General features: G+C 43.1%; 1 protein-coding gene across 3 annotated transcripts in view; it reads right to left on the reverse strand.

Annotated features, from left to right (window-relative positions):
- SPIDR (scaffold protein involved in DNA repair) overlaps nucleotides 1–18,557 on the reverse strand; it is a 258,183-nt gene that overhangs the window by 7,212 nt on the left and 232,414 nt on the right. For all 3 annotated transcript variants that reach the window (XM_072951649.1, XM_072951648.1, XM_072951650.1), the window contains exons 15-16: nucleotides 10,276–10,477; nucleotides 9,230–9,376 (exon numbers count right to left, since the gene is read on the reverse strand). In XM_072951649.1, the coding sequence (XP_072807750.1) occupies nucleotides 9,230–9,376; nucleotides 10,276–10,477 (349 nt within the window). The remainder of the gene's footprint in view (nucleotides 1–9,229; nucleotides 9,377–10,275; nucleotides 10,478–18,557) is intronic.

The following is an 18,557-nucleotide window of genomic DNA, read 5'->3' on the forward strand; positions in this document are numbered from 1 at the left end:
GAATTTAAACGGGACTGAGTTGGTGTAATTTTCTTGGAATGTGCAACAGTGCAGATATCCTCGAGATACACTGGCAAATCACACACCATCCCTGTTGAAAAGTGGTGAAATTAGACACTGGGGAAAAAAAGTAAGATGTGATCTAAGTTTCCAGAAAAATGGAAGAGTCGTCCTTCCCATTTTTTGCAGCAAAGAATTCCACTCCCAACTAGAACAAACATTAGGAGAAAATTTATCTGTAGAGGATAAAACAGAATGATAAGAACTAAGTAGGTCTGGTTTATTAAAATGCATTCATGCAATGCATCCTTGAATGACTTTGAAGTAAAAATAATACATCTTGATTTTGAAAAGGCTGCCCAGGTAATTTCATTGTCCTTGCAACTCTAATCAAGACTGAGTCAAAGGGATGAAAAGTTAAGCCAGTAAGAGCTTACAATACAGCCGGCAGGGCATGTCTTCACAAAGCAGAGCCCAGGTGGGGGCTCCCTCCCAGGGTGTGTCAACACAGAGGCTCCCATGTCCCTGGTAGGTCTGCCAAATGAATTCAGGAAAAGAAAGCTGCTACCTGCCCTTTTACCCTAGGATATTGGTAGGCATAAAGAGCCTTTACACTTACATGGGATTAAGCAATTTCCTTCCAATTAAGGAACAGGAAACGATGTCACCTGGGGTCTGCACACCTTGGAAATCCCTACTGACAACCCTAGCAGAACTCCCAGGGATGGCTGGGAAGTGTATTACTAAACTGCCAGTGTCTGGGACATTCACTTAAACCAGCATCAGAAGGAAAAAACAATTTTCCTGAGCATTTAAGGGTTGTGAAGTCACATTCATCACTTGGCTGCAATTTGCTATTAAAAGACTTAACTTCCTTTGTCTCATGTACAGGAATCTCCTGTAATGAGACTTGGGAAGGTATATCACACAAGGTGACTTTGTAGAAGGTCCTCCCAAGGGTCCAGCCCATAACCCTAACCTTCTCCGGTGAGGCTGGCCCCCCACCGCCCCCCTCCTTCTGGCTGAGAGGCCGGAGCTCAGGACCTTTTTCTCCTAGTTTGAGGTCGACCGCGGTTTGAGGACAGGACTCTGGCCGTGTGTGACCACGTCCCCTACGCAGGGCAGGCAAGACCACCCGCCGCTGATGAGCGGTTGGGACAAAGTAGGGAGTAGTTCAAGGAAGGGAAACCAACGCACACCTGTCCCCAGGAAGAGGCTAGAAGGAAGTCCCACAGCTCCGGGAGCCGACGTCTGCAGAGGGAAGGCCTAGGCACCACCGTCCTGGAGGCTTCTTCCTGGGACGTGGTGTGGTTCTCAATGAGTGACTGATCAGCTCAGGGAAACACTCCGTCCTGCCGGGTCCTGGGGCTTGGGAGACCCTGAGGCCAGTCCACCTGCGGCTCTGCCTGGCCTTCCTGGGGCAGACCAGGCACCACAGGGCGAGGTGGGGGGGCCACTGTTGCTTCACAGGAGTGAGGACACAGCCTCGCCTGGAGTCGGCAGAGCTGGATCTGGGCAAGCCCGCAGCTGGCTAGAGGGCAGGGAGCCCGTCCCTCTGTGCATCTGGGACAGCCCCACCCTGGCCTCACCTCGGCTGGGCTCCTGCGCCAGAGGCCAGTCCCTGGTTTCTGCAGTTGGGCCTTGTTTTCTCTTAATCCCTGGTTAGCTGGCTCTTACCGGACGCTCTGGCTGCTCTGTGAGGACATTCTATATCCACCTGATCCACCCCCTCAAGTTGTCCTACAGCTGTGGGAGACCCTGCAGAACTTCAGCGAGACCCACGGGGTCAACGGTAAAATGGTAGTGAAGGAAAATGATGTTGGTCAGAAACTGGATCTACAAAGGAAGAGCATCAGAGAAGGAATAAATGAGGGTAAAGTAAAACCTCTAATCTTTGTTATTCTAAATTGATTGAAAAGGAAAGTTTATTTAAATAATGACAACAGTGTATTCTGTGATTAGAATGAGAGAGGTGTTACAAGGGACTGCAGGCAGGAGCTGAGAGCACGGGTGCACCCTAAAGTAGGCGGTGTTTATTTGAGAGCAGACCTGACTGGATCCAAGTGTACACCGCAAACTTTAGGCAGTTACTAAAAAGTTTTTTTAAATAAGAACAAGTGTTATATTGAAAGAGGAGAAAATGCAATCGGATAAAATGCTCAATTAAAATGAGGAAAGGCAGAAAGAAAGTGGAAAACAAAAAAGAAACAAGAGCAATGAGTAGAAAACATCAACGCTATTAACCTCATCATGTAAGTATGCACTTTAAATGTGAATGGTCTGAACACACAAAAGGGTCTGTGAGAGCAGACAAACACTGAGCCCCAGCGACAGTGAGTACAGGAAACTGACATCACACACGAAGACACTCATACATCAGAGGAAAGGTCCTCCACGCTCCTGCTGGTAAGAGAAAGCTGGGGAGCTATGTTAAGTTCAGAGGGACAACTTCAGGAAGCAGCTGCTAGGGGTAGAGGGGTGTTACCTGGTGGTAAAGGGGACAGTTCTCCTGGAATACACGGCAGTCCGGGGTGTGTGTGCATCGCAAGAGACTGTTAACATACATGACATATGTGAAGCCAATGATGGGACTGCAAGGAGAGATACACAGACCCATGGCTGCACTTTATACCCTGCACTTGGAGGCGTCAGTACCTCTCTCAGTGACTGACAGATCCACAGGTGGAAAATCCTAAGGACGTGGCTGAACCGAGGACACCATCACTTGGCTCTAACTGATGCATACAGACGACTCCATCCAACAAGAGCAGAACACACCTTCCCCTCAAGCTCTCATGGTATGTCCACCCAGACAGACCACACTCTGGGCCACAAAGCACACCTTTACACATTTAAGAATACAGAAATCATACTAAGTATGCTTCTAAACCACAATGGAATTAAATAGAAGTCAGTAACAGAAAAATAGCTGGAAAACCCCAAAATATCTGGAGGTTAAACAACATGCTTTTAAATAACACACGGGTCAAAGAAATTTCAAGAGAAATTTAAAAATATTTTGCATTAAACGAAAATAAAAACACATCAAAATTTGTGGGATGCAGCAAAAGCAGTGCTTAGACAGAAGTTGATGGCACTGAATGTAAGCACTAGAAAACATCTAAAATCAATAATCTAAGCTTTCATCTTAAGAAACAAGAAAAAGAGAAGCAAATTATAAAACAAGGTAAGGAGATTATAAGCAATAACAAGAATCAGAACAGAAATCGATGAAACTGAGAATAGGAAATCCACAGAAAAAAATCCAGAAACCCAGAAGTTGGTTTTTGAAAAGATAAGCAAAAATTAATAAACTTCTAGCAAGGCTTAATGAAGGATAAAAGAGAGAAGAAACAAATTTACATCAGAATTGAAAGAGGATTCCATAGACATTAAAGGGGTAAGAGAGGAATGTCAGAAACAGCTCTGTGCGCCCAGATTTGATAATTAGGTGAAATGGAGAAATTCCTTGAAAGACACAATCAGCCAAAGCTCCGCAAGAAGAAACAGGGGGTCTGATAGGCCTGGGTCTACAGGCAGACGTCTGAGACACTTCAGAGACGGCCCGCCGCTGTAAAGTGGCACCATGGTACAGGGAGTCACATGTACCTTAAGGTTCCCAGGGAATGTAAAAGGGTGTCTGCCCTGTACTGCAGTGCACTAAGTATGCAAGAACATATGTGTAAAAGAGCACATGCCTTAATTAAAAAATACGTTATTGCTAAAGTGTGCTAACTACCGGCTGAGCCTTCAGCAAGTTGTAATCTATGCAACAGTAACATCAAAAATCGCTGACCACAGATCACCATAACAAATACAGTCATAATGAAAAAATCTGAAGTATTATGTGAATTACCAAAATGTGACACAGAGACCCCAAGTAAGCAAATGCTGTTGAAGAACAGCACTGACAGACTTGCTTGACAGAGTTGCCACAAACCTTCAATCTGTAAAAAATGCAGTATCTACAAAGTGCAATAAAGTGCAATAAAATGAGGTAAGACTGAATTAAAGAAACAGAATCAATGATTCATATCTTCAAAAACAGAAAGCACCAGGCCCAAAGGGGTTCACGGGTGAATTCTACCAAATGTTTAAGAAAGAAATTATACCAGTCCTCCCCAATTTCTTCCAGAAGACGTTACCTTCCTAACACACCCTTTGAGGACAGCATTCACCCAGTACCAAATCCACACAAAAACATTACATGAAAGGAAAACCACAGACCAACATCTCTCATAAACACAGACGCAAACTTCCTTAACAAGATATTAGCAACCTAATCCAACTACATACAAAATAAGGATTATACCATAACCAAATGGGACTATTCCAGGTTTACAAAGCAGGTTCAATTTTTTTTTAAATCGATGAATGTAATCTATCATATCAACACACTAAAGAAGAAAAATCATGTGATCATTTCAATAGATGTAAAGAAAACGCTTAACAAAATCCAACACCCATTCATGATAAAACTCTCAGTAATTTAGCAATAGAGGGGGCGTCCTCAACTTGGTAAGGAACATTTACAGAAAACCTAAGGTTGGAACAATCCAATAAAGTAGTTCGTGATTTAGGAAAGAGTGACTCAAACCTGAATGATTCATACAGGGGGCCCACAACAGTGCTGACAACAGAGCAGCCGGTCAAGGTTGGCTCAGAGGCACAGACGGATCCAGGAGGGAAATTACAAAGGACGAGGATGACCCCAAAGATGTCACCATTTTTAAGGATTTGGAAAATAATTAGGGTGTACGGCAGGTAGTGCAAGGAAAATAAAAGTCAATATAAAACTCCATAGAAAAAATTACACAAGAAAGGAAATAGAGAGTAGTATAATATTTTCCTGTTAAGTGAAAAATATTTATATAATCATAATAATAAAAACACCATTAACTGATTTTCATATTTGAGAATCAACCTGTAGACAAAGTGCAGGGTTTAATTATAGCTACAGAACAGAACACCATCAATCAAATATAAAGTACAGAAACTGGCTGGGGGGTAGAGAACAGTCAGAGATGGGCAGGAGAGCTGACGTGCTCTTCCTTCAATGTGTGGAGTAAAAAGATATTACCTTTAGCGATGAAACAACAAACAAACAAACAAAACCCCTACAGCATATATCACAACTAATGGTGAGAAAGCAGATGCTTTCTCCTTAGGGTCAGGAGCAGAGCAAGGAAGCCCCCTCTCACCACTTCTATCCAACATGGAACTGGAAGTACGTGCTAATGCAGTAAGACCAGAAAAGGAAATAAAAGGTATACAGACTGGAAAGGAAGAATACTGTTTTTATCCACCGATGACAGTTTTCTGTGTAGAATATCCCAAAGAATCAACAACAAAAAAAACTAGAACTACAAAATGCCTGTAGCAAGGTCGCAAGATACAAGGTTAGAATGCAAAAGGCAACTGCTTTCTTATATACTAACAATGAACAAATGGCTTTTGAAACTAAAAACACACAACACCATTTACATTAGGGGTAAAATAAATGAACTACTTTGGTTTAAGTATAATACCTATATGAGGAAAACTATAAAATCTGTTGAAAGATATGAAAGGTCAAGATTAATAGAGACATATTCTATGTTTGTGTACAGGAAGACTCAATAGTAAATTTTTTTCTAAGTTGATCTACAGATTCAACACAATTCCAGTAAAACCCCAGCAAGTAATTCTGTGCATACCAACACACTGATTTTACAGTATATACGGAAGGCAAAAAGACCTGAAATAGCCGAGAAATTACTGAAGAAGAAAGAGCAAAGGTGGAGGACTGACACTACCCAACTTCAAGACACATCACAGGGCTTTAAGATATGCATTATGGCTGCCGAAATCAAGACAGTGTCTTATTGGTGAAAGAACAGACGTAATCGAATCAACAGAATAGGAAGCCCAGAGATAGACTCACATGAATACAGCCAACTGATCTTTGACAACCCAGCAGAAAAAGGACAGTCTTTTTAACAGTGTTCAAACAACTGACACACACATGAAAAACAATGAATCTAGAAAGAGACCTTACACTTTTCACAAAACTTAAATCAAGATGGGTTACAGACTTAAGCTTAAAACGCGAAACTATAAAACTCCTAGGAGAAAACCTGGGTGATGCTGGGATTGACAATCAGTTTTTAGGCACAACACCAAAAACACAGCTCATGAAAGAAAAAAATTGATGGGACTTCATTAAAAGTAAAACTTCCAGTCTACAAAAGATACTATTAAGAGAATGAAAAGATAAGCCACAGATGGGAGAAAATGTTTGCAAAAGACCCATCTGATAAAGGACTGCTATCCAAAATATACAAAAAAAAAAGCCTTAAAACTCAACAGTAAGAAAATGAACATCCTGAATAAAAAAATGGGTCAAAGACCTTTACAGACACCTCATCACAGAAGATATATGGACAGCAAATAAGCATGAAAGACATTCTGAATCACATGCCATCAGGGAAATGCAAACTACACAGCAATGAGACACCACTGCACACCTGTAAGAACGGCTGAAAATCTCAGACCCTGAGAACACTCACTGCTGGTGAGGGTGTGGACAGCAGGACGTCTGATCTGTCACAAAGCTGTTCTGGAAGCAAAGCCAACTTCAGTGGCCCTGCCTCCTCCACGGCTCAGGGGTCACTCCATGGTCGGGGTGTTGGCAAGAGACCCTCTGTTAACACGGCCCCTCTCCGGAGAAGTCACAGTGGACACTGCATGTCTCTAACCTTGGGCTATATTTCCTGAAGTTGCCCTTTGGTCATCTTGTTTGGACGCAGAGTTCCTGTCTCGGTCTCTCAGTCCTGTCTCTCTGGATGGGTTACTTTCTATGGTCGTCTCCCCAGCTGGAGGAATCACAGGTTCCTCCCAGTTGTACGGCTGCTCTGTTTAGGATGACGGCCAACATGAAAACGATCTAAACTACAGGAATATGCCCAAAGAACAGAAAATAGATGTCCACCCAAAGGCCTTACATGCATATTCACAGCAAATCAAAAAAATATGCATCAACCAATGAATGGATAAACAAAGCAGGTCTATCCAAATGATGGAATATTCAGCCACAAAAAGGAAGGAAGCCTGAGGAATGTCTTAAAAATGTTTCACTAAGTGACAAGAGCCAGAAACACAAGAACACACAGCGTACGAGTTCATGTCCATGTGTGTCCACAACAGGCTGTCCGCGGAGACAGGTGGCAGAAGAGTGGGTGCCAGGGCTGGGAGGGGTGGGGCGTGACTGCCGGTGGACACGGGTTTCTTTCTGGAGTGATGGAGATACTCTGCAGCTAGTTAGTGGGGATGTTGCACAACTGTGTGAATACAGCAGTGACAGCGAGCTGTGCACGCTGTAAGGGTGTATTTTATCTCAGTTACACTGTGATTAAAAACTAGACTACCACTGCTTTCAAAGCCACTGAAATAACAAAAGACAATGTACAAAAAGAGGTGGTTGCACAACACTGTGAATGGACTAACGGCACTGAATTTCTCTCTTTAAAATGGTTAATTTTGCAAGTCTCACTACAAATTATTATTTTTTAAAATATGAGGTTCTTCAGAAAAATCAACCCTCCTCTCTCCCCACAGGTGTCTGTAGACTCCCCTCTGCTCATACCTCTGTGCTTCTTACTCACGGGCTGCAGTTAAGAGTGAGTCAGGTTCCAAACCTCTTTGGAAGCCAGCTCTTCAGGGATGTATTTCCTCATAAAACGGTGCTCTAGGCACTGCTGGTGCCTGTGGTCTTAAGATTCCAGGTCCCCAAGGCCTAAGTGGCATGGGCAGTAACTTTCACATGGGGGCTGTGTCCTCACCCTTCTCTGCTCTGAGAAAGGTCACAGGATGGGATCTCCGCAGGCGTCTGGAGACCACAGACTGTGGACAGGCTGCCCCAGGTCTGCAGGCATCTGGCCCTCACAGCCTGCCTGCCAGGGGCTCGTCAGCCTCCCAGACTCTCAACCACCCTCACCTGCACTCCTCCAAAGAGCCAGGCAATCATCTTCCTGCCAACCACCAGCCCCTGCTCTGCACCAAAGCCTACTCATGGTGCTGAAAGCACTGCTTCATTTAAGACAAAAACCTGACCATTCCACCTCCTCGGCATGGCCAGGGACAGCAGAGCAAGACAGAACCAGTCTGAACCACAGCCCCGTCTCCCCTTCAAAGTGTGAACCTTATAGCTGCCTGGGCACCTCTGGGGGTTTTCCATGTGCCTTTCACCAGCTCTGCCTGAGAGACCCTGACGGCCCTGGGGCCACCAACCCTGCAGTCACTGGCTCCAGCCCTCCACCCGCAGCGGGCTGCCTGGCTGTGCAGTGGAAGCACTGAGTGTCTGCCTCCCCCATCAGCCCCAGGGCCGCCAGGGTGCATCTTATGTACTCCTTTGCTCTGAAGTCAGGTCTACTGTCCCTGCTTCAGAGATGAGACATGGCCGTTAGAGCCTGCTTCCTTAAAGGCCACTTGGCTGTAGCAGTTACATCTCAGTACTAACAGTGAGAGGAGGCGCCCAGAAGAGAAAATCCAAATGGCCTTGATGCACCGAACACACACCAGCACATGGGGACCATGGATCCAAGCACCGGTGGATCACAGCTTTGGCTGTTCGTACAGACCATCATGGGCTCGGGAATCTAGTGGTCTAGGGGTGGAGGGGCAGTCCCTCAATGTGACTTTTGGAATTTCTGTACACTTTTTGGAAATGACTTTCACAGATGTTCCTTCTCTGCTCGGGTCTCGCTCCCTCTGCACTGACTTCGTCATCTTCCCCGGCAACTTCCCTCCTGTCTAAATCCACCCCAGATCTGCTTCCCTTCCCGAGCTTCACCCCCACCCAGCTGCAACCCCAGGCCAACTCTGACTCTGCTGCACATGCACTCGCCTCTCCAGACGCCCTTCTCCCTCTCTCTCACCCCTTGTGCTTCCCAGCCCCCATCCCATCCTGCTCTCCTCCTGCCCCCACCCTCCACCTGCCCCCTGCCTGCTCCCTCCTGCCCTTCCTGCTCTCGAACACTGGAGGCTGTAGTTCTGTATTTGCTGGTTCTTCTCTACAGACTACGAGTCTGGGAGGCAGGAGTCACTTCTGATTCTGCTCCTTATATATCCAGTGTATGGAACCTGTCAGGTACTCAACAAACACTTGCTGAACAAGTGAACAGGTGAATATAAAGTAAGTGTGGTATTTAAGGAAACATAAATACCTCTTCTAGCAAGATCGACTACACACCTTGGACACTGCAGATGGAGTTGACCCGAGTGACAGAATCCAATGCATCCAGCCTCACAGGGCCCGGCGGCTCCCAGGCATCCGAGGCCACACCCAGGTGGGGCTTTGGAAGCAAGAGGACAGTCCGTCCAATACAAACGATCCGACCTGCCAACAGACACACCTCAGGTTACCACAGCTCTGAGCTCTGAAACAAGCAAGTTCTCTCTCCAGTAGAGACGTGTCCTTTGCAGCCTCCTGGGAGTCAGGGGCAGGTAGAGCTGAGGGCACTGCTGTGGGGGCCCTGTGTGTCCAACACTGTGCAGAAAGGAAACCCAAAGCCCCATGCACTAAGCTGGAAATGCACACAAACACTAGGTTCAAATTCGATTCAGAAAGGCAGATTTTGTGCCATGTAAGTTATAAAGTGGAAAATACAGTCTAGGCAGGATCCTAGAGTGATTCCTGGGAATAAAGGGCTGACTTATCTGAGCACACAGTCAGGCCTCTGTATCTGCAGATGCAAACAAGTGTGGATTCAAACAACGATGGATAGAAAATATTTGGAAAAAGTTCCAGTAAGTTCCAAAGGCAAACTCTGAATCTGCTGCACACCAGCAGCAGTCCAGAGCACTGCTGTCGTGTCAGGCGCTGTAATGATCAAGAGATGATTCAAGTGCAGGCTCCACGCAAACCCCAGGCCACTTCACAGAAGGGCTGTGAGCACCTGTGGAGTCTGATGTCCACAGGGGGTTGGTGCCGAGGGAAGCATGTTACAATGTTCTAGCCTTTCCTTTGTTTTGAAAAGTGCTGCTCTAGGCAGTGGCTTCAGGTGGCTCCTGCATCTGTAAAAGTGTGACCGCAACAGACCACATCTCCTGCGGGCGTGTCGGCACTGCAGGGAGTTCTGGTTGTGTCCAGGCGGCCACTACAAGGGTCATGGCCGCAGCAGATTTGGGACGGGGCCAGTGGTTACAGAGCAAGACAAAGGCAGCAAGAACCCACAAAGCCAGTCTATGGCATCTCTTGGTCGCCACATCAGAGCTATCAGTGAGATGAAAGCATACCCTGGTCTAGGAGGGCATCCCGGAAGAGGAAGCTCTGGGAGACAGCCTCAGAGAGTGCATCTTGGACTTCCGGGCCCAGCACGCATGAGGGGGCCACCCACACAGGCATGGTTCTGGGAAGGCCAGAGGTGTCCCCACGCTGCATTTGCAGAGTAACGTCAGTCACCACCAGCCATAGCTCCCTGGGCTCCAAACTGTTTACCTGTAATTCAAAGACACAGTCAAGGCTGTTAATATAATAGCTACTCTTATATCCAAAATTATTTTTCAAAAGCAATAACCTTAGGTGATTATTATTAACACTAACAGTTTCTGATATCATTTCAACAAATATTTCAAAACATGCCATGGCCTCTGCACGTCTTGGTCACTAGCTGTCCTGGACACAGCTGAGCTCTGTGAGGCCCAGCCTGCAGCAGTGTAAGGGGCTCCTTTACTGGGCGACAGTCTGCCCTTCCCAGGCCCCACTCTGCTTGACCTCTGACCCATGCAGGATGAAGTCATGCCCTCTCCCTCAACCCCACGCCCACACACTCAGGACGTCACCATCAGTGTCTCATATTCAGAATATGCACATCCTTCTCTCCTGCTGGATGTGGTTTCCTAAGGGTAAGGGACTGTTATGAACTGAATGTTAGTATTTCCCTCTCACCACCCCAACTCCATATGTTGAAGTACTAACCCTCAATGTGATGGTAATGGCAGAGGGGGGCCTCTGGGAGGTGCTTAGGACATAATTAACATAATGACATTCAGCCTTTTCCCTTTGGTCAGAATTCAGGATTCAGTAGATGTAAATGGGGCCAGGATTTGCCTAGGAAGACCCTTGAGGTCAGCAGGGCTGGGCCATGAGAACCTGGCTGGCATGAGGTTAAGTTGGTGTTGCTGGCAGGGATGGTATGGTCAGGCTGAGGATCCCATGTGGCTGGCTGATAAGACTGGGCAGAGGAGGTGACCAGCAAGGTTAGAAGCTGTGAGTTGAGTGGAGGAAGCAGCTCACATGGGAGGCTGATCACATATAGATAATTAGACAAAGATATATTGAGGAAAATGAGAACCAAGTTTCTCACTGTTGGGTAAGGGAATTATAGATAAGGAAATGAGACAATCTAGAGTCAGTTCTGTGGTGATGATCTAGAGTTGGAGGTACTGGTACAAAACCAAGATTTTAGGCTGAGAGAAAAAAAGAAAGAACAGATATGGACCTGTATATATGTGTGCTTGAGAACACATGTATTTCCTTGCTCTGTCTTGAGAGGACCTAGAAGCAATGACATCCCAGCAGCAAATGAGCCCACCTAGTACCAGATCTTGGGATCTTGGCTTCTAAATGCCATTCTTCGTTAAAATCACCTAGGGCTCCTTAAGAGATGGCTGATTACAGAGCAAAGAAAAATGAGTCTGAAGCATCTTATTGTGTCAGAAAGTAAGGCAGTACTGGAAGAATGATGAGTACACGTCCAAAGGACACAGGAGGCTACTTGAATCTCGGGAGATCTGAGTATCAAAATAAACAGCAGTTACAGATCATAACCCATTGAACCAAAAAAACTGAATCTACTGGCCCAAACTGAGATAAATAGGTGAACACATATTCAAGTCCAATCATGGAAATGAAAAGGTCCTAATTATAGCCAAAATAGAAAAAATTCTGGAATTACAAAATTACCAATTGACCACTATCAGAGTAATAATTCAGGCAAGAATCATATAGATGTTAAAAAGTGAGTAACAGTTTGATAAGAAATAGGACATTTATATATACAGTCTTAAACTATCTTCCCACAGAACATTTGTTACCTAGTTATTAATTAATAAGTATGAAATACTTATTATTTAACTTTAGAGCGGAGAAGCCTGGAAGACACCATCTTAATCAATTGATAACACAGAAAAGCACTGGGACAAATCAACTGTGTGCCTCCTGATATGAACACAGTATTTTTTATGTGATGTTCCTGTTGAAAACGCATAACCTCACTCTATTCATGGCCAGGCAAATCTATATGAAGGGGCATTCTATTAAGCAACTGGCCTCTTCTTCAAAAATGACAAGGTCATAAAAGATGAGCAAAGATGAAAAATTGTTCCACTGGAAGGAGTGGGAGACAGGTCGCAGCACAGCACACAATCCTGTACCGGACTGAGGAGTTATAAATGGTTGTTTTGGAACAATTGGCAAGAAACACTTTAAAAACTGGTAGATTTCTCAAAAAGAGTAAAGACTTCTACAAGATTATCTGAAGGTGAGAATTTATCTGACAATCTTCAAAGATATTAGATTCTCTGTAAATATCCTGGATTTGGCATATTGTCTCTTTTTCTGTCTCCCAGTGAGCGAAAATGGTCTCATTTCCTTTGAACTTAACTATCAAATTACCTTTAGCACTGGGATTAAGAATAAAGTCAGAAAAAGACACAACCAATTGATTCAAAGTAGTACTACCAACCTTACTGTTAAAATTGTATTAGAAATAGATCTCTTCTACACAAAAATGCCCAATGAATTTTTGACAAAGTTGCAAAAGCAATTCAACGCAGGAAGGAGGCCCATAAACAAACACTGACCTCCACAGGCAAAGAATGCGCCTTACACAAAAACTGACTCAAAATGCAGCATGGACTCAGGTGTAAATAAATCTTCTAGAGAAGAGTGTATAAGGTAAAACTTTGGGACCTAGAGCGAAGCAAAGAGACTTGACTTGTCTTTGACTTGACAATAAAAGCATGAACCATGAGAAGAAAAGCTGATGAATTTGACCACAAAAAATTTAAAGACTTTTGCTTTGCAAAAACTCCTGTTGAGGGGGAGGGTTAGCTGAGTGGTACAGATTGAGTACCTAGCATGCACAAGGTCCTGGGTTCAATCTCCAGTACCTCCATTAAAGATAAATAAATTAGGGAAGATAAACCTAATTATCTCCCCCCCAAATTAATTAATTAATTTTAAAAATTTAAAAAAAAAAGAGTACTCAGGAAGAAAAAAAAAACCTTATGTGATGAACTGAAAAGACAAATTACAGACCCCGAGAAACATTTGCAAATCACATATCTAACAAAAGCTTTCTAAACAGAATAAAGAACTTAAAAACTCAACGGTAATAATCCAAACCGAAAATGGGCAAAAGACACGTATTAACATTTCACCAAAAAGGGCATACAAATGACAAACACACAGAACGATGTCTTGGGTGGGCAGGGCCGGGGTGGGTGGGCGTTTATAGCTCAGTGGTAGAGCACATGCTTAGCGTGCATAAGGTCTTGGGTTCAATCCCCAGTATCTCCATCAAAAGCAAGAACAAACAAATGGGACCTAATTAAACTTACAAGCTCCTACGCAGCAAAGGAAACCGTAAGTAAAACAAAAAGACAACCTATGGAATGGGAGAAAATTTTTGCAAATGAAACCGACAAAGGCTTGATCTCCAGAATATATAAGCAGCTCATATGACTTAATAAGAAAAAAAAAAACTCAATCCAAAAATGGGCAAAAGACCTAAACAAGCAGTTCTCCAAGGAAGAAATACAAATGATCAATAGGCACATGAAAAATGCTCAATATCACTAATTATCAGAGAAATGCAAATCAGAACTACAATGAGGTATCGCCTCACTCCAGTCAGAATGGCCATCATTTAAAAGTCCACAAATGACAAATGCTGCAGAGGCTATGGAGAAAAGGGAACCCTCCTACACTTCTGGTGGGAATGCAGTTTGGTGCAATCACTGTGGAAAACAGTATGGAGATTCCTCAAAAGACTAGGAATAGACTTACCATATGACCCAGCAATCCCGCTCCTGGGCATATATCCAGAAGGAACCCTACTTCAAAAAGACACCTGCACCCCAATGTTCATAGCAGCACTATTTACAATAGCCAAGACATGGAAACAGCCTAAATGTCCATCAACAGATGACTGGATAAAGAAGAGGTAGTATATTTATACAATGGAATACTACTCAGCCATGAAAACCGACAACATAAATGCCATTTGCAGCAACATGGATGCTCCTGGAGAATGTCATTCTAAGTGAAGTAAGCCAGAAAGAGAAAGAAAAATACCATACGAGATCGCTCATATGTGGAATCTGAAAAAAAACCCAACATATATAAAAAACAGGAACAGATTCATAGACATAGAATACAAACTTGTGGTTGCCAAGGGGGCAGGGGGTGGGAAGGGACAGACTTGGATTTCAAAATGTAGAATAGATAAATAAGATTATACTGTATAACACAGGGAAATATATACAAGATCTTGTGGTAGCTCACAGAGAAAAAAATGTGACAATGAATATATGTATGTTCACGAATAACTGAAAAATTGTGCTCTACACTGAAATTTGACACAACATTGTAAAATGACTATAATTCAATAAAAAAAAGTTAAAAAAAAGAGTGGTCATGGGTGAGAAGGGTGAAGAATACAGAAAACTGAAACTAGTTCGTCTCTCTTTCCTTTAAATAGTCTCTATTCCTCCCTCATCTTTTTCTCCTTCCCTCAACCCTCGTCTTTCACTCCTCTACCTTTTAAATTTAAGACTGAATTAATACATGAGGAACCAGCCAGTGGAGCACCTCGGCTCTTCATTCCAAAGGTGGTAAAGAAGAAAAGTGCTGGTTTCAATTCTTTGTTACTTGAAGCTCCATTACAGCTTCTGCTGTATAACCCTTCTTGGGCAAGCCCTTGCTTACTTTGACAGTGTACCTTGAATAAATTCAGCCATTAAAAAAAAAAAGTTCAACACCATTAGTTCTCTGGATGAATCTCTGGAGAATTATGCCAATTGAAAAAAGAAAAAAATTTCAGAAGGAGATGTTAAGGGTTGAATTGGATCCCTCCAAAAAAGACCTACTGGAGTTCTAACTCCAGCACCTCAGAATGTGACCTTACTTGGAAAGAGGGTATTTACAAACAAGTTAAGATAAAATCATTACAATGAACCCTAATCCAATGACTGCTGTCTTCTTTACAGAAAGGGGAAATTCGGACACAGATAAGCACAGAGGGAGGCCACGTGAAGACACAGAGAGGGGATGGCCACGCGACTGGCCACTACAAGCCAAGCAATGCCAAGGATGGCCGGTGGACACCAGAGCTGGCAGAGCTGGCGAGGCCCTGCTGACGCCATGATCTCAGGCTTCCGCCTCCAGAAGTGTGAAACATTAATTCTCTTCGGTTTTAACCATCCAGCTTTTGGTACTGTGCATAGCCAGGCCTAGCAAACTAATACTGATGGACACTCCATGGCCTACTTATGTAACCAGCATAAAATGACAGAATTATAATGATGAGAGCAGGTCAGTGGTTGCCACGGGGTAGGGCTGGGAAAGGGGATGAGTGTGGCTATAAAGGAGGCACAAGCAAGAATGAGCCTATTTATTTTAAATGTGTATTTGTTTTTTTTACTGAAGTATAGTTGATTTGAAGTATACAGCACAGTGATTCTATAGTTTTACAGACTATACGCCATTAAAATTTATTATAAGATGATGGCTATATAATTCCCTGTGTTGTACAACATAACCTTCTTGCATATTTCATACATAGTAGTTAATATTTCCTAACCCCATACAGCTAATTTACGCCCCTCTTCAGTAACATTAGTTTGTTTTCTGTGAGTCTGTTGCTAAGTCTGTTGACTGCATACTCACATTGATGGAGTTTTCTCTTTAGCATGGGTCGATGTTGCGTTTTGTCAAATGCTTCCTGTCTACTGAGATGCTTATGTGAGTTTTCATCCTTCCTTTTGTTAATGTGATGACCACACTGATTTGATCTGTGAATGTTGGGCTATCCTTTTGACTCTGGAGTAAATTCAAGCTGATCGTGGTGAGGATCCTTTTTTCACACTGTGGAGTCTGGTTTGCTAGTATTTTGCATCTGTGTTCATCAGAGATACTGCAGCTTTCTTTTTTTGTAGTGTTTTTGCCTGGTTTTAGTATCAGGTTAATGGTAGCCTCGTAGAATGAGTTTGGGAGTGCTCTGTCCTCTTGAACTTTTTTGAAATAGTTTGAGAAATACACGTGTTAGTTCTTCATTACATATTGATTAGAACTCCCCTATGAAGCCTTCTGCCCTGGACTTCAGTTTGCTCAAAGTTTTGTTGGTCACAAATTTAATTTCACTGCTAGTGACTGGTCTGTTCAAATTGTCTCTTTCTTCTTGACTCAGTCTTGTCAGGTTGTATGTTTTCAGGAATTTGCCCATTTCTTCTAGATCGCCCACTTTTTGGCATGTAACTTTTGTAGTATTTTCTGTCAATATTTCTATGGTATTGCTTGTTGTTTCTCCTCTCTCATTTCTCATCTCCTCGCTCTTTTCTTCTTGGTGAGTCTGGTTGAATGTTTAGGCTTCGCTGATCTTTTCTTTGGCTTTTTCGCAGTCTCTGTCTTACTTACTTCCTCTCTAGCCTTTACTGGCTCCTGCCTTCTGCTGACTTTGGGCTTTGTTTCTTCTCTCTTTAATTCCTTCAGATGGTAGGTTAGGCTGTTCGAAATTTTTCTTGTTTCCGGAGAAAGCCTGCATTGTTACAAACTTTGCTCTTAGAACTGCTTTTGCTGCAACCCATTGATTCTGGGGTTCTGTCTTTCCATTTTCATTTGTCTTGGGGTATTTTCTGATTTCCTCTTTGATCCATTTTTTTCCTTCAAGCGGCATGTTTAGTCTCCGCGTGTTCGTTCTTTCCCCATCTTTCTTTCTGTAACTGATTTCTAGTTTCATACTGTTGTGGTCAGAAAAAAAATGCTTGATACTAATTCTATCCTCTTAAATTGGCTGAGACTTGCTTTGTGGCCTAGCACATCAGCTACTCTAGAGAATGTGCCATGTGCACTTGAAAAGGGGTCCTGCTGTTTCTGGATGGAATGTCCCACAGATACCTACTGAGTCCAAATGGTCTGTTCTGTCACTTAAGACCACTGTTGCCTTATTGATTTTCTGCCTGCGTGACCTGTCTGTTGCTGTAAGTAGGTTGTTGAAGTCCCCTCCTATCACTGTATTATTGTTAATCTCTCTGTGTCTGTTGGTATTTGCTTTACATGCTTAGGTGTGCTTATACTGGGTGTGTACATGTTAGTGGATGTAGTATCTTCTTGTACTGGTATCACGCCCTCCTTCATCTCTTGTTGTAGCCTTTGTTTTAAAGTCCATTTTGTCTGATATGAGTATTGCTACCCCCACTTTCTTGTCATTTCCATCTGGATGAATTATTTTTCCATCTCCTCACTTTCAGTTTGTGTGTCTTTAGCCCTGAAGTGAGTCTCCTGTAAGCAGCACATTGAAGGATCTTGTTTTTTCATCCAATCAGCCACTCTGTGTCTTTTAATCACAGTATCCAGCCCACTGACATTTAAGGTAATTACTGATAGGTGTGGGCTTACTGCCATTTTGCTACACGCTTTCTGATTGTTTCTGTAGTTCTTCTCCGTTCACTTTTTTCTTTTTGTTTCTTCTCTTATGGTTTCATGATTATATTTGGTGGCATGCTTGTGTTCCTTTCTTTTTGGCTTTTGTGTATCTATTGTAGGTGATTTGTAGTTACCATGGGGTTCATATATGTTGACGCATAATTATATCTACTTGTTTTAAACTGACAGTCATTTAAGTTCAAACACATTCTAAAAGATCTACCTTTTTTACTCCCTTCCCCATACTTGGTTTTTGATGTCATGTTTTCATCTTCATGCTTTTCCCTTAATTGTTTATTGTAGTTACAACTGTTTATACACTTTTTTGTCTTTCAGTCTTCGTACTGGCTTATTTAAGCAATCTTCAACCCTTACTATATATTTGTGTTTCCTTGTGAGATTTTCCCTTTCCTATAGAGTCTTACTTCTTTTCCAGTTAGAGAATACTTCTCAACAATTCTTTTAGGGAAGGGTTAGTATTGATGAATTCTTCTAGTTTTTGCTTCTCTGGGAAGTTCTTTCTCTCTCCTTTTATCCTAAATCATAACCTTGCTGCGTAGAGTATCCTAGATTGCAGGTTTTCCCATTTCAGCACTTCTCATGAATCTTGCCACTCCTTTCTGGCCTGCAGAGTTTCAGAACAATCAGCTGAGAGCCTCTGAGGGCTTTTCTTGCATATGACTCTGCTTTTCTCTTGCTGCCATTAGAATTCCATTTAACTTTTGCCGTTTTAATTATGACAAGTGTTGGTGTGGGTCTGTTTGGGTTCATCTTGTTTGGAACCCTCTGTGCTTCCTGTACCTGGATATCTGTTTCCTTCAGGTTTGGGAAGTTTTCAGCCATCATTTCTTCACATACACATGCTTAACTT

This window comes from Vicugna pacos, chromosome 29 (assembly GCF_048564905.1).
Source record: "Vicugna pacos chromosome 29, VicPac4, whole genome shotgun sequence".
Lineage (NCBI taxonomy): Eukaryota > Metazoa > Chordata > Mammalia > Artiodactyla > Camelidae > Vicugna > Vicugna pacos.